Below are 16,208 nucleotides of genomic sequence, written 5' to 3'. Positions count from 1 at the left end.
TGGCAGCCCAGGTTTCACCAGTTCAGATTCCAGGTACGGACCTATGCACTGCTTATCAAGCCATGCTGAGCCAGGTATCCCACATACAGATGGGCACTGATGTTAGCTCAGGGCCAATCCTCAGCAAAAAAAAGAGGAAGATTGGCAGCAGATGTTAGCTCAGGGCTAATCTTCCTAAAAAAATAATAATAATAAAGTAAAAAAAAAAATTATCAAGATTTAAATTCTAGTTCTAACACAAATCTTACTTCAAAAGCAAGGAGCAGATAAATTAGATGGTATAGTTACCAATAATAGCACTCCCCCATTAATTACAATGGTGTACTGAAGGAACTGGACTTAGAAAGGCAATGAGGACTTCTGTTAAACAAATAACTTTCAATACTCTTGAAAGTAAACATCCCCCTGCTAAATCTGTGACATATACCTAATTTTTCAATAGGTCCAACAAATATAACTTATTTACCCTAACGGAGATAAGTTCCACTCCTTCCTGAAATGAAGGAAGCAAGATACAATAAACGCTTGCCAGCTATACTTTTAAGTTAAAAAAATCACTTTCACAAACATTTTTTAAAAGATGAAACTGAAGATACACAACTGTTTAAAATAAAAGAACAAAACACAGTGGAATACATCAAAACATTAATGATTGTTTCAGTGTTAGTACAAACTTGTGAGTGCTTTTTTGTTGTTCTTTTTCAATATTTTCCAAATTTATACATGTATTGTTTTTATGATGGGGAAGTGTTTTATGAAAAAAGGGCAAGAAAAGAAAAATTTTAACTCTGCATATGCTCTTACAAGTTGAATTAAACTACTCGGAAGTTCCCTACTATGAGATAAGGAATAGGGAAAAAGTCAAAAGCTTGAATAGATTTTACAAATCATTAGGTTTGATACATACATTTTGAAGATGAGAAAAGAATGTGCTTAATAGTACACAATTTCTTCAAGTTCACAGAGTAAGGTGTAGAACCCATAACTCCAAAGTCTCAGTTCATTACTGTAATCTACAGTCCATACTCACTGAAGACTAATCAAGATACAGACCCAAGTAGGATGCAAATCTGTACATACAGTATGGTTCTAACTGTTTAAATCTTTTATAACTATGTTTATTTACAATGATGTTTCCAACCTGATTTTTATAAGACTAAAGGAAATATATCAAAATATTATCAGGAGCTGTCTAAGCAGTTCTAATGTATTCATTTTAATGTAATTTATTTCATGATAAAAATTTAAATTTTAAATCATAATCTCCCCTACAACAGAGTTTAAGTGCAATAGCAGGGTTGCAAGTTAGGCACAGAGATGCTGGTAATTTTTTACCCATATTAACATATGGAAATGTTTCTTTTATACAGTATTGGGAGATTTCATTCAAGAGGCTGAAGAGTTCTGAGAATGTAAAAATAAGCTATTAGAGACTTCAGGAGCAGTTTCTTGATGAATATGAGATTGGTTTGGGTTTTTTTTTCCATTATTGAGTATAGAAATTCAAATGAAGGGTAACAGTGCTTATTAGTCAGAAAGGGGCAGAGATAATCAAATCTAGCCAGCAGATGACATGCCAGAATTCAAACTCTCTCACTAGCACTAGTCATCTAGATGCTGCACTCCTCCCTGTGGATGATAAACTGTAAGACAGGTCTAGGTAAGGAGTTGAGAAAAAAGGGTCACCTGGTATACATGACACCAGCTTCTGGGTGGAGATACAACACTAAATTCTTGCAGGCATTTAGAAAGCTGTACTGTTTGTTCCTGTATCTTCTTTCCTTTTCCCAATTTTCCTTCTGTCCTTCATCTTTTTTCTCTTTTACTTTGTTTCCATTCCCTTGCCTCATCCTGTGTTCCAATGTCAAAGGAAACTTTTAATATTGTCATCTTTTACAACTGTGAAATTTTCAGTTCTGCATTATCTACAGGGCATCTCCAACTTTCACACAGAGCTCCTTTTGTGTGAAATGTATACAAACTATATACTGATATACCTTATATACACTATTTATAATATATACACCATATACAAATAATCTTAAACAGCTTTTTTGGCATCAAATTGCCTTTCACACATTAGTTAGCAAACAGGTCAAAGCTGCCCCATGATGATGCTGCAGTTAGCATTTCAGTTTTATATAGCAGTCTGTGATTTTATGTGGGTACTGATACTTGTGATAAGAAAGAAGGATAGAAATCAGACATGCAAAGAGTGGCAAATATTTAGGTCCACTCAGATACTCCCTGGACTTCAGCTGGTCAACCATATATTCTGGACTAAAGGAAAGTGAGAACAGAATTTAATAATTCTGAATTGGGATTCGTCAAAAAATCCCAGGATCCAAATGCAAAGGGAATTTCACAAATCCAAAGAGGAAGATATAGCTTCTTTATATTTCACGAAAAGGCAAGATGGCAAATTGTTACACATCTTTTGCTTGACAGATTGAAGGAAAGTTGATGGGACTGCCATCAAAATCAGCATCACAACCTCCAGCTCAATCCAATAAAAACTATATCCTTCTTCCCAACTTGAAGAGCAGTTCTTCCTGACTAGTAAATGTTATTCCTATTTAACCATGAGAATGACATATTCTTTTAAAATTACATTGTCTATATTTAATAATTAATCTATGTCCTTCCTAATTCTACATCTCAAATACTACACAGGGGCTTAAAAAACATCAATAAATATAGTAAAGAATTTTGCTCTCTGGAGAAAAAGAAATGTCCCTCATAGCATATGATTTTGTTGCTAAAATTCAGTATAATTTATTTCTATTCACATTTTTTAGGAATGCATTATGTGCAAAGGTGAACGCTGACTTACTACATTAAGTTTAAGTTTCATCAGCACAATCTCCTTTTCCCAAAATCTCACAAAGGATCTCACTTGGTCCACTGTTCCATTCTCATTTCACAGCCATTATGACTTTAACGGCATTACTTATATTGTTTCCGGCTTACTGGCCTAGACCTCCCAAACATTCTTTTGTTGATCAGAACAAAAAAGTAGAGAGATTCTCATAAAATGGGTGTGAGGACACCCTGTTTTCTGATGGATACTAACTAGGGGGGGGAGGGATGTCCAGGTAATTAGGCATTTTCAGTAGTTTACACCACTGAGCTGGCTTTTTTCTATTAACTATTTCCTAGGGGAAAGCTCTCCCCTTTGAGCCTACTGTCTTAGATACTATCTTTCTGAAAACGCTGGGTGATTCCAGTGATGTTATCATCTTTAGGTAACTACAGAGAGTATGTACAACCTGCTTGGGTTGTCAGTAAGGTCAACAAGATCCAACATGGATTATACCAATGACTGGTTTTCCAGACAAATGACCTTCATCACTCCAGGGCCTCACCAGCCTGGAGGGAACACTGCCCTTTTCCTCTGCTCCAAGCTCCACTCAGACACACACTCCTCACCACTGCTACCTGGCCCAAGAAGGGGGGGATGCACAGGAGTTGACTCTCCTGATTGTTTCCACTGCAGTACCTAGTCACTGTGTGTTATTCCAACCTCCTGCTTCCAGGTGTTCCACTTCCAGACAAAGAGAATTTGTGTAAATGCTCCCACCTCTAGGAGGGCACATGCCAGAGTGTGGTTGATTTATTCAATTCCTGTTAGTAATCCACCTTCTAAGAATACTGCCATTTGGGGGGGGGGGGGGGGCACCCATAGCATTCCTTCTCTTACAAGAGCAGAACCATTACATACATCATATAGAGCATATTAACTTCTTCATTTCCTATATATCTATGTCTCCATTTTATCTATACCTATCTTTTAAGCAATCTTCCCAATCATTATGAATAGAACGTGCTCTGACAATGGAAATGTTCTATATCTGCACTACCCAACATAGTAGCCAAGAGCCATATGCAGCTACTGAGCTTTCAAAATACATCTAGTGCTGAGGAATTAAATTTTAAATTTTACTTAATTTCCAATTTAAAAGCACACGTGCCTAGTAGCTACCTACTGAATAGTACAATTCTCTCTTTCTCTACATTTCACCTCAAACCCTCCATTTCAAGCGTCTCTCCCTCCGTTTTATTTCTCCCTCCTCACTTCATCTCCCTCTCCATTTATTCCTCTTTTCATTATATCTCTCTTCATATTTCATATTTATATAATAGATATGTAACACAATATGTATCTTTATTATACAGTTAAATGATAAAGACAGATTATACTAGATTTTATATTTCTTTATATTTTAACATACATTATCTTTTCTACAAGTTCTAGAAGGGAAAAGGTGCAACTCAGTATAACATCTTGGAAAGTCAAGGGAAGAATGCCTAAGCACCTATTCTGCCTTTGTTTTCTCTAGAGAATAGAGTGAAAATCTAATTCAGGCAAGGAAATAATGTGAACACTACACTTTAATTAAATCCAAGTCTCTTAACATAATTAATTACATTCCAGAACACTGGGATAAAAGGTAGAAAACACTTTAGACCAACTGGATTTCTGAGACAATTACTTCCAAGAAATCACAAAGAAGTACCAAAAGGGTGAACACAGGCAAATACTGTACCTAATTTGAAAAGAGGTAGATTCCATAAACAACAGACTAGTAGGCCTGAGGCAGGTAAGTCAGAATCTCAAAAAATGATTGAACATATTGTTTATAAAAGAACTAAGGAATCCAGGTGCAATCACTGAGATGCTAAGACTATAAGTAGCAATATATACACTTCCTTTTTGAGAGAATTATAGATATAAAAATACTGCAGACATCTTACACCCTTTTACAGTATCTGAATAAATAAGACATTTCACTAGTTAAATGATAAGGTAATGATAAATGATAAGCTAGCTAGAAAATCTCCAAGTTTTTTTTTTGTTTGGGGCTGGAACTTCTGAGGTACTGACTATATGCTGGGCAGTTTCAAGTAAATCCCATAATAACCATATAAAGCAGGAACAGTTACTACCCCTTTTGTGCAGACAAGGAAACTGAGGTCAAATGCTTTGCCCAATGTCACTGAGCTGGTAAGTGGTGAAGCCAAAATTTAAACTCAGGCAATCCAATTCCAGTCCCCACTCTTCACCACAAACCTAAACTGCCTCTTGAAGTGTTCACTGATCTAAGACCAAAGTCAACCAAGAAAAACTTCTAACCATAGGCTTATGTTTCTGGACTTATATCTTCAACACATAAGAATATTTTTACTTATAACTTAGAACATATCTTTAAGAAATCTGCAGAAGAAACAAAACCAAGAGAGCCAAAATAAGAAATAACAAAAGTCACATTTAAAAAAAAACTCTACATGCTAAAATATTGACTCAGATAATAAAGACACATATATTTTAAAAACTAATTATAGAGCCAGCCCTGATGGCTTAGTGGTTAAAGTTCAGCATGCTCTGCTTCAGTGGCCCAGGTTTGGTTCTTGGGTGCAAAACCACACCACTCGTCTGTCAGTAGCTGTGCTGTGGCAACAGATCACATAGAAGAACTAGAAGGACTTATGACTAGAATATACAACTATGCACTGGGGCTCTGGGGGGCGGAAAGAGAGAGACAGGAAGACTGGCAACAGATGGTAGCTCAGGGTGAAACCTTTCCCCACAGGAAAAAGAAAAAGACCCAACTACATGAGAATTTGATGAACAACTCCAAAATTAAGAATGGGTCACATTAAAACAAAAAAGAGGTTTAAAGTAGTCCCAAAATTAGTATGGGCAAAAAAAGATGCCAATGTTACACTGTCAAAATATACACACTCCACACACATAAAACCACCCCTCAGAGCCTAGGAGTAAAAAACAGTTTATACGCAGGAAAAACAAATGCCACAAGTTATTTATGCTATAGTAAAGATTTTATTTACTATAACTTACTTAAATACTCCTTGAAGAATAGAAAATATAAAGACTCACCACACATTTTACTATAATTATTTACTTTGCTTACTGAAATGATCTTAGATCCTTTCTCAGAACCTATTACTTTCATCAAACATATACTTTCAAATATTTACTTGCATAATTCCTAAACACTTGGGTTAGGAAAAGTAATCTAAAAGTGGAGAAAGAAAAATGGTTTAAGCATTCATTGCCAGCAATAAAAAAGCAGCTAACCAACCAAGAGACACATACTAAGGTTTATAAGAAGTAGACAACAGCTAATTAAACAATATTTTACATTTACATTAAATAGGGCCAAACATTCCCATACACTTGGCCAAGCTCTGGAGGTATGTTAATGGACATTTATACTACTGATTCTCCTATGAGCCACTTTAAGAAAGAATGCAACCAGTGCCTTTTGGGACTCCCAGCAGCACGGAGAGGATCCAGGTAACACAATAACCAAAGCAGTACTAGATGCTGTGGCTGATGTGCTGGTCTAGTAGATGCAAGGTTCCAGTCAGGTCTCCACTGACTCGGCAAACTCACAAAACTGGCACTAACTAATCTCTGACTCTGATCCCCTTTCGACTTGCCCTGGAGGTGTAGAATCTGTGAACTGGCCAAGTAAGAGCTATAAGACATCCCTTTTGCCAACAGAGACCCATAAAAATCTGACTAAACAATCTCCATCCCCAACATTAGACAAGCATGCTGTAAGGAAGAATAAATACAACAAAAACAACAGCAACAATTAAAAACACCCATGGAAAATACTGAAGGAAAATGATAGAAAGGAGGAAAAATGATGAGAAAAGATGAGCAATGAAGTAAAGATTTGGAAGATTCGATATATATAAAATAGGAATTTAAGGAGAAACTACAAAAAATTGAGAAACAAAAATAAAAGGCAACTTAAGTTTTCCAATAAAAGGGCACATCAAACATCAAGCAAAATTAATGAAAGATCAATATCTTATGTATATGCTAATCAAAGTGTTAAATGTGTAGGAGAAAAGAAAAAAAATACAGTAACTAGGCCAAAAGCGAAAAAGGAAAAAAAGTGGGGGCCAGCCCCATGGCCAAGTGGTTAAGTTTGCATGTGCTGCTTCGGCAGCCTAGGGTTTCAGGGTTTCGGATCCTGGGTGTGGACCTAGCACCGCTCGTAAAGCCATGCTGAGGTGGCGTCCCACACACCACAACTAGAAGAACCCACAACTAAAATATACAACTATGTACTGGGCGGCTTTGGGGAGAAGGAAGAAAAATTTTAAAAAAGTAAAATAAAACACTACTAAAAAAAAAAAGAAAAAAGTGGCCCAAGAATTCTATATTTCATTTGAGCCTAGCTGTAATGGGTGAAGAGAAAGGAAAGCCACCCTTATTATTTCGAATTATGCATTTTCACTATCAACAGTAGGTTGTAGTTTTTATCTTCCATTCAATATTTGTGGTTATCTCCCACATGTTCCTCAATGCATGAATGTACATGTGCACACACATATAAAAGTATATATTCGAACAAATACTTTTGTGAAATTTCTTAAATAAAAAGGTATATAATAAATTTCTAGCAACTGTTCAGAAATGTGGAGAAACTGGAACTCTGTGCACTGTTGGTGGGAATGTAAAATGGTGTAGCCACTATGGATGGTATAGTATGGTACGGTGATTTCTCAAAAAATTGAAAAGAGAATTATCATAAGGCCCAGCAATCCCACTTCTGGGTATATGCCCAAATGATTTGAAAGCAAGGACTCAAAGAGATATTTGCTATGAACCCATGTTCATAACAGCATTATTCACAATAGCCAAAAGGTGGAAGAAACACAAGCATCCATCAACAGATGAATGGGAAAACAAAATGTGGCACACACATATCATGGAATACTATTCAGTCTTAAAAAGGAAGGAAATTCTGGCACATGTAACATAGGTGAACCTAGAGGACATTACGCTAAGTGAAATAAGCCAGTCACAAAAAGACAACTACTGTATAATTCCACTTATATAAGGTATCTAGAGTAATCAAATTCACAGAGACAGAAAGAAGAATGGTGGTTGTCATGGTTGGGGGCGGTGGAGAATGGGGAGTTGTTTAATGAGTTTCAGTATTGCGAGATGAAAAGAGTTTTGGAGATGGGCTGCACAACAATGTGAACAGACTTAACACTACTAAACTGTACCCTTAAAAATGGTTAAGATGGTCAAATTTATGTTATTGTGTTTTACCACGATTTTTTTAATGAAAAAAACTATACTATCACTTTAATTCTCCTAGAATTTCTCCTACGAACCAGTTACTTTTAGAGAATAATGTAATTTAAATGATCTAGTAAAATGCCAAGAACAGAAAAAATCATTATGTAAAATAAGGAATTCTGATACTTACTGTTAACTGTTATTCACACAGATTGGGTCACATGAATTTACATCAATAATATGTAAGAGTCTCACTTCTACCTCCCCTTGTCATCACAAAGGATGCCATTTTGTTTTCTTAAATCATAGCTGAACTGAGCATAAAAATCGTATCACCTTATTGTTTTAGCTTTCTTTTTTCTCCTACTTCTAAGAATTTACAAGAAAATTACCACAGATAAGCAAAGATTTAGGTAAAAGGTGATTCAAAACAGTATTTTTCAATACCAAGAAACTGGAAAAAACAATTGCTAAACCATATGTAGCTGGTTAAAGAAATACGTCTTTACAAAAATGACAACTATTAAAATAAGAATATTTATAATTATGGTAAAGTGTTTACAATAAATGTGCAAAAAAGACAATGTATAAAATACCATGTACTGTATGACTTCATCTTCCAAATCTTGTCAAAGGTTACTCAAGGGATGATGAAATTTTAGGCGGTATCTGTGTGTACTTATCACTAGTTTCTAAACTGAGGAGCACGTACTACTTTTACAACTAAAAATAAAAAAGAAAACTTTCATTTATTGACCTACCTAAAACCAAAATCATCCTTTCCCCGCCCAAATTAGTCCCCTAGTTTAATACCCTTTCAGTTAATGCCAGAATCATTTGCCCCATGGTTTTCGAAATCTCATTTATCACTCATTCCCCCTCCTCCCCTACCCTCAGATCGAATTAACAAATTATGGTGATTCAACTGTTTCCCCATCTGCATGTTCATTTTCTCACTGCTATCATCAACTATAGTTCAGGCCTTTATGACCCACGACATAAAATTTTCTAATCAAGTCCTATCTGGTCTCCCTATTGCAAATCTTTCACCATTCTAACCCACTCAGCAACTACAATCAGGTTTTCAAACAGTGCCAATGCCACCACTCCTCTCTACCCTTTGGACTGTTATAGCCATCTCCTCAGGCTGACATTCAGTGCCCTTCACAATTTGGCTCCAATCTACTTTTCAATCTCATCTCACTCCTAAGAACTCTAAGCTGGTACAGTAACAACAAATGATAGCAGTTGATATCAGTTATTGAGCACTTACTTTGCCTCAGGCAGGATGCTAAATGCTTTATATGCATAAATCTTTAATCACAATGCCTCTACTGAAGGGTGCTACTATTATCACTTCAGTCCATGAATGAGTGAACAGGTAGAAGGCAATTACAGCTTAAACTCTTCTCTTTCCGTAAAAGAAAGAACACTGGCTTAAGGACTGATTTTATTCATGGCACCGGTTCTCCCAGGAGGTATCACTGCCGACTTACAAACTTAGTACTGAAGCACTGCTGAGGACTGTTCATTTGTTTTTCATGTTTTCTAACACATTGTTCATGTTTTATTCTGAAGGAAAAAAGGGGCAAATTTACAAAATTTTACAATTTTAAAATAGCCATTCATTCCTTTGTTCAAAATGCTCAGCTGCAGTCCTAGAAACTGAGGTCTGTGAACACACAAACCACTTTTTTTTTTTTTAAGTATTGGACTATACTAATATGACTTAAAAATTAGTTAACCTATTGTGCTGGATACAATTTTCTTCAAAAGTCTCAAGTATCTTTAATCATTTTTATTTATTAAAGTATCATTCTTTTCTGATTTAATCACAAGATAAATCACCAGTTTAAAATATTATAGACTTCTTGCAAATTACATTTGTATTCCATACATGCATTCATCATTTAGTGGCCTACTAGCATTTATTTGCTCAACAGAAACACCTGTGTGTGTACCAGGAGAAAGGTTTTGCTCCAAGTATATTGAGGATATGGCAATAAACATGAAAACAAAACAAAGTTCTTCCTCTCATGGAGTTCATGTTCTAGAGGCAGGTACAGAGGATAACCAACTATACAAAGTTTTAAATTTTCAAATAGTGATAAGTACCATGAAGGAAAAACAAAAAACAAAATGACAATATAACACAGTGGGAGGGAGGGGACAGGAGGAAGGGGGGCAGGACAAAGGGTCAGTGGAACCAAATGAATGGAAAAGAGGTGACACAGCAACATAAACCTGAATGAAAAAAGGAACCGAGAAAAGCTCAGGAAAGAGCATCCCAGCCACTCTGTCAGCAATTAGCAAAACAAAAACCCTGATGTGAGAACATGCTTCACTGCTTTAAGAACAAAATGCATGCCTGTGAGATGGTACAAGATGAGGTTAAATGGAGACTCATGACTAGTGAGCTCAAAGCCATATATGGAGTTTAAAATAAGATCCAAAAGTGTACAGGGAAGCACTGGAGAATCTTTTTTTTTTTAAACAAAGTATGATGAGACCTGATTTCTTCTTAAAAGATCAATCTGGCTGCAGTGATGTAGGGGGTTAAGAGAGGGAAAAGGAAGATCAGTTGTTAACAATCCAGGCCATGAATGACATCCACTTAGATAAGCGTGATTTGGCAGGAGTTATGAAACATATATATTATAGTTCTATTTATTTAGACACAAAAGGCCTTTCATTTATATGACAAATTGAACTCACGTTTATCTCCACTCTCTCCCAAAAAGCCACTAAAATAATAAAGCAATTTATAAAGGCATAAACCCACGAAAATGGAGATGAGGCAACCACAGTACACAGATGTCAGGAAACTTTTGGAAGATGGAAAAAACTGAAAGAAGGGATAATGATCAAAAGTAATGCAATTCATCTGAGGAAGTCTGGACAGGCTCAGGACTTTGAGATAACCAAGCTCCTTAAAATGTAATGCTGAGTCTTAAGGCTGACAATAAGGATCAATTAAAAATCTTTACATCAATCTCTTAAAACACTTATCCCACAGAGCCAAAAGATGAGGGATAAGAAACCAAGCCAAATATCTGCATTTGGAGATCCAAATCACATAGATTAGAGGTAAGGCACTGTTCTGAAAACAGACGCCCTATGTTATCTACCCAGCAAATGTGATGCATTTTCTCTGGAGAGAATGGCTGAGAAGACATATAGATAATATTCAGGAATCATCAAAGACAATGATTTAGTACAATCTTACTGAAAGTCAGATTGGTAACATGTATCAAGTCTTTAACATGAATCGGCAATTTCATCTTTAGGAATTTATCACAAGAGATGATATATGTGAGTAAAAGAGTTAACTAGAGATGTCACTGCAATACTGTTTATAAGAGCAAAGCAACGGAAACAAATAGTCATAAGAACATACAGTAGTTAAATTATGATACATCCAGACATTAAAAAGGAAAATAGTGACATGATAAAACACACATAATATATTACATGAAAAGGACAATATACAAAATAATACACGGAGCCAGTACATAGGCCTAGCCTTTTGCTTATGTCGCTTTTTTGCTACAATGAAAATAGATTACTTGCATAATCAATCAAAATAATTAAAAGATTTACATGGTTCTTGGAAAATGGCTAAATTAACCATAAAAAATTTTAGACTTAATAATATTTAGATCTCAAAAAATAATGTTAGAAACCATTAAGAAACTAGTAACATTTGCTTCTTTTAAAAATCCACATAGCTCCATCTTATCAAATTACCTCTAAATTTAAACAATATGGTTTCAATGGAAACCAGAGCAAAATGTAAAGAAATAACTGAATCACAGATGAAAGATTCCATAGTCAGTTCTATATACTTCTTACAACTATGCCCTTGAATAATATTTATAATTTGATGATAATCATCAAAAAGCTACATGCAGATAACACCTTCAGCAACAGATTTTTAAATCTGCATTTTCAGTGCTATATATTTAAAACATTATTTCCTACATTAATAGAGTGTGACACAGGAATTTCATTAAATGTCTTAGGCAAAACAAATTTATCTTAAGCATTTAAAAAAACGGAAATTAAACTTTTTGGAAAACAAAAAGTTTTATAAAAGTAAGCTCTCCTGAAAAACCTGGAAAATACTGTCTAGCAGATAAAGGACAGACAACAAAAGCAAACAGTATGTCCAAAAACAGGGAAAAGGCCAAGTAAATTAAGAAATGTCTACTTAGCAAAATGTTGTCATTTAAAATATTACATATGAAGGCAAATGTGTATAAATAATAATTGAGAAGTAAAAAATTTATACACGGTAATCATTAGTTAAAATTACAGACATGAACAACACCAAAAAGTAACACAAACAAAAACCTAATGTATAATTAACAGTGGGTAAAACAAATGGGCCAGTGGAATAAATAATTGCATTCCCACTAATTATTAATCAATAAATGAGATGGGGACATTTCCTATCACTTTCAAACAATTAGTGAGATGCCTACATCATACATACCACGAACAAAAAGTTCTAATGAATAAAATTATTGGGGAAAAAAAGCCTACAGAAAAATAGCATAGTACTTTTATAGTTAGGAATTGAGAAGGCCATCTTAACTATGTCCAGAAAGCCCAGAATCTAAAAAGGCAAAGACAAATATTAATACACAAACAAAACCAAATAGAAAAGCAGTCAACTACATAGGGAATTCGCAGCAGAAATAAAAAGTCTAATAAATATTTTTTGAAGATGACCAATCTGAGTGGAAAAAAGAATAATTTTTAGCCTATTAGATATGCAAAAACTTAAAGATCACTGACATTCAATGTGGGCAATGCTGCATAGGAAAAGATGCACTCACACTGCAAGGTGCTTAAAAACACAGGGCTTGAGTACACTATCAACACTTAAACATACATTTCCTTTGACCCCACTATTCTGTTTCACTTCTAAGAACCAATCCTGCAGATGTACTTGCACAACTATACAAACCTGGATCACCAGGATGTTTTCTGTAGTACTACTTATAATGCACAAAACTAATAAAAGTAACTCAATGGATGCAATCTGACATCATGAGAAGACAGACAGACTTAAATAAATATTCATACAATGAATAATATGTCCTCATTTTTTAAATAAAGTAAACCTAAATAGACTGACGTAAAAAAAGTAAACCTAAATAGACTGACGTAAGTCTGCAAAAGATAAACACTTTCCTCTCTGACAGCTTTCCTATCCTGACTTCTAGAACTTGGAACTATGATTTGATTTCTCCCTTTAAGAGCCCTCAAATTGTGATTTTCAATTTTCCATGGAAATCTATTCCATAGACTAGAAAATCAATTTTCTATGGAAGTCTAGCAATTTAAAATAGATGAATGTACTACAAGATAAACGGATTTTATAAAAGCATGTTTCCCTATACCAACTGTACCATGAAAAAGAAGTATTCAAAATAGAGCAACAAAGGTAAGACATAATCTCATTGAATATGGAACAATTTCTGATCTCTATTTTGCCCTCTCTCCAAAAATATAAAAATCAAAATGTCATTTTAATTCCCCTATCCATAAATGCCCTCCAAGATAATAAGCTGGGTGAACAATAGTTTATGCAATAATTTCGACTTCTGAATAAATGATTCCTACAGCAATCTATAAAATATTTTATAACTATAAATTAGACATTGTCTGTTTTAGGTTATCTGTTTAATAACCAGCTAGTCACAAGTTTAAAAAATGATGATTCATAATTTCCGAAGTTTTTTTAAACCTTCATGTTTTCATTTATCACAAATGCTTTAATAGCGGCCTCTTTAAGAAATATGAAATAGCCAATTCCTGAACTGATACTTTAACTTCAAGTCCCATTTTCAACAACAACAAAGAGCAATTAATGACACCTTACTACATGGCAATCACAGTTCATGTTCAAAGGTGCACAGTAACTGAAAACTATTTGATGATATCACAGCTGATATGGTAAGTAAAAATCTTGACATCTCGGCCTCAACTTCAAAGTCATGCCACCTACTTGGTACAAAAAAAAATGTCTAAATATCTCAAAGCATTTTCATATCTTCTGACAAAGGAATCGCTTAATTATAAATGATAATTTACAAAGAGTTCTGTGGAATAACTTCCTGGTTTATTAGAAATCTTAAGTATTTCTTTATATGTAAAAAACATTTAACATAATTTAAGTGGTTTCTTCCTATGATAAAATCTAGTCATGCTAAAACAATGAAGAAAGTTCCTAGAACACTTTACTTCAAAACAGTGACTGTGAGGAGGGGGTAAGCAGAAAGAGTTGGAGAGAGAGTGCTTTAGCTTTTGCTGTCACCTTACATTGCCTTAAGTAAAACTTGGAAGCAAATTACGCACTTTCGGTGGCAGATTCCCTGGGTTCTAAACAATTTACTACCTCTTTGTGACCCTGGGCGAGTTACTTAATCTGCCTGTGCCTCGGTTTCCTTATGTGTAAAATGCGGATAATAATATTTCCTGCCATACAGGATTCAATGAGCTGATGTATGTGAAGTGCTCAGAACAGTACCTAACACATCGTAAATATTATTATTGTCAGTCTCACCACCTGTAACTATCAACTATGAAATCTGGCTGGAAAGCACTGGGAAAAGAGGGGGTTGGGAGTAGTATCTGATTTTTTTTCTACACTTACATTTCAAACACAAAACTCTATTTTTGTAATCAGTGATAACCAACTTAAGTGAGAAAGCAGTATAAAGTAGAATAACAAAGTTCCGGTCTTCTTTACAATTTTCAAAAACATGAGACAATACAGGCTTTGGAGTTTGATATTTATTTTTAGCAGGAAGAATATGCTAATGATGATGACATCGTTAGAAGATACGCCCATGTCCAACACCTGCAACAGAAGCTCAATAGAAGTTAAAGAAACCATACCAAAAACTAAAGACAAAAATCGTATGACATTACTTACCCTTAATTCCACTAACAATGAAATAAGTAACAACATGTTTAAGGTTGAAGTTTCATCACAAGATCAAGAACTGGCAAGTTAACTATCAAATGATAGGTATCCTTTAAAAAAAGTCTATCTTTTCCTTTCTATGTAGAATTGGGCAACTTCTCTAAAGGTAGAGGCTGGTGCCAACAAACTACACTCTGAGAGTGTATATGTGAGCAGAGGAGGAGCAAACTGAAAAGAGGTAATGCTAAATTAAGAGCTGAGAATTTGGGGTGGGAGAGCCCTGCTGCTGATCCTTAATCAAGTGGTTGTTCTCAGAGGTAGAAACAGCAATCACCTTTGGCACAATGAGAGACTGCTGAAACAAGAACTAAACACTAATAAATAAAAGTAAATAAAGACAGGCAGTATTATAACATACCTAAAAATTTACAGAGAACTGTCTCTAAATACAGTCATGCGCTGCAGAGTGATGTTTCGGTAAACAACAGACCACATATACCACGGAGGTCCCCTAAGATTGGTACCATATAGCCTAGATGTGTAGGAGGCTATACCACCTAGGTTTTTGTAAGTACACTCTGTGATGTTTGCATAATAATGAAATGGCCTAAAGATGCATTTCTCAGATCATATTCCTGTCATTAAGCGACGCATGACTGCAAATAGATCCAGACAAATTAGAAATTCTCCTACATATTATTAGAATAAGAAACTCCTATAGAAGTAAACAATTTAAACAAGAACTAGTCAAGTGAAAGATTCTATTAAATAAAATCAAATCTGGCCCATCCATCCCTGACAATGGCTACTCTGCTCAAAGAAAATATGGGAGTGTTTCTTTTTTTTATCCCTGCACCTCCAGACTTCTCATCAACAGTATTGATCATCGCTCAATTTAAAGGAACAATGACTTTCTCCCTAAGGGTGTATGAGCCAAGAGTGGGGTGGGACTATGTCAAGCATCACAATCAGGGATGGAATGGGGAGTAACTTGAAACTACCTTCCAAAGCAAAACTGATGAACTGTTCAAGGACAGGTAGACTAGCATACTCAAACAAATTCTATGCCCAAAGAAGTCCTTTTATTTTTCAATTGTACACGCAAAAGACTGCGTGTACTCAGAACAGGAATTAAATAAATACAACCATAATTTAGTGTAGTTGACACCAGATTTTATACCAACTGCTATTTTCCTATTA

At 35.0% G+C, this 16,208-nt stretch overlaps 1 protein-coding gene across 2 annotated transcripts in view; it reads right to left on the bottom strand.

Moving 5' to 3' along the window:
- The window catches only part of RPRD1A (regulation of nuclear pre-mRNA domain containing 1A), an 87,193-nt gene that overhangs the window by 26,613 nt on the left and 44,372 nt on the right, over positions 1-16,208 (bottom strand). Inside the window, exon 7 of one of the 2 annotated variants that reach the window (XM_046671700.1) lies at positions 9,869-14,942. The exons of the other annotated variant lie outside the window; for it this stretch is intronic. Coding sequence (XP_046527656.1) covers positions 14,739-14,942 — 204 coding nt within the window. The 3' untranslated portion in view covers positions 9,869-14,738. Of the gene's footprint in view, positions 1-9,868; positions 14,943-16,208 lie in introns of those variants that run through there. 2 annotated transcript variants of the gene reach the window in all.

Source organism: Equus quagga, chromosome 9, assembly GCF_021613505.1.
Source record: "Equus quagga isolate Etosha38 chromosome 9, UCLA_HA_Equagga_1.0, whole genome shotgun sequence".
Lineage (NCBI taxonomy): Eukaryota > Metazoa > Chordata > Mammalia > Perissodactyla > Equidae > Equus > Equus quagga.
The sequence above is the reverse complement of the archived record's forward strand: the minus strand, read 5'-3'. Positions and strand labels throughout refer to the sequence as shown.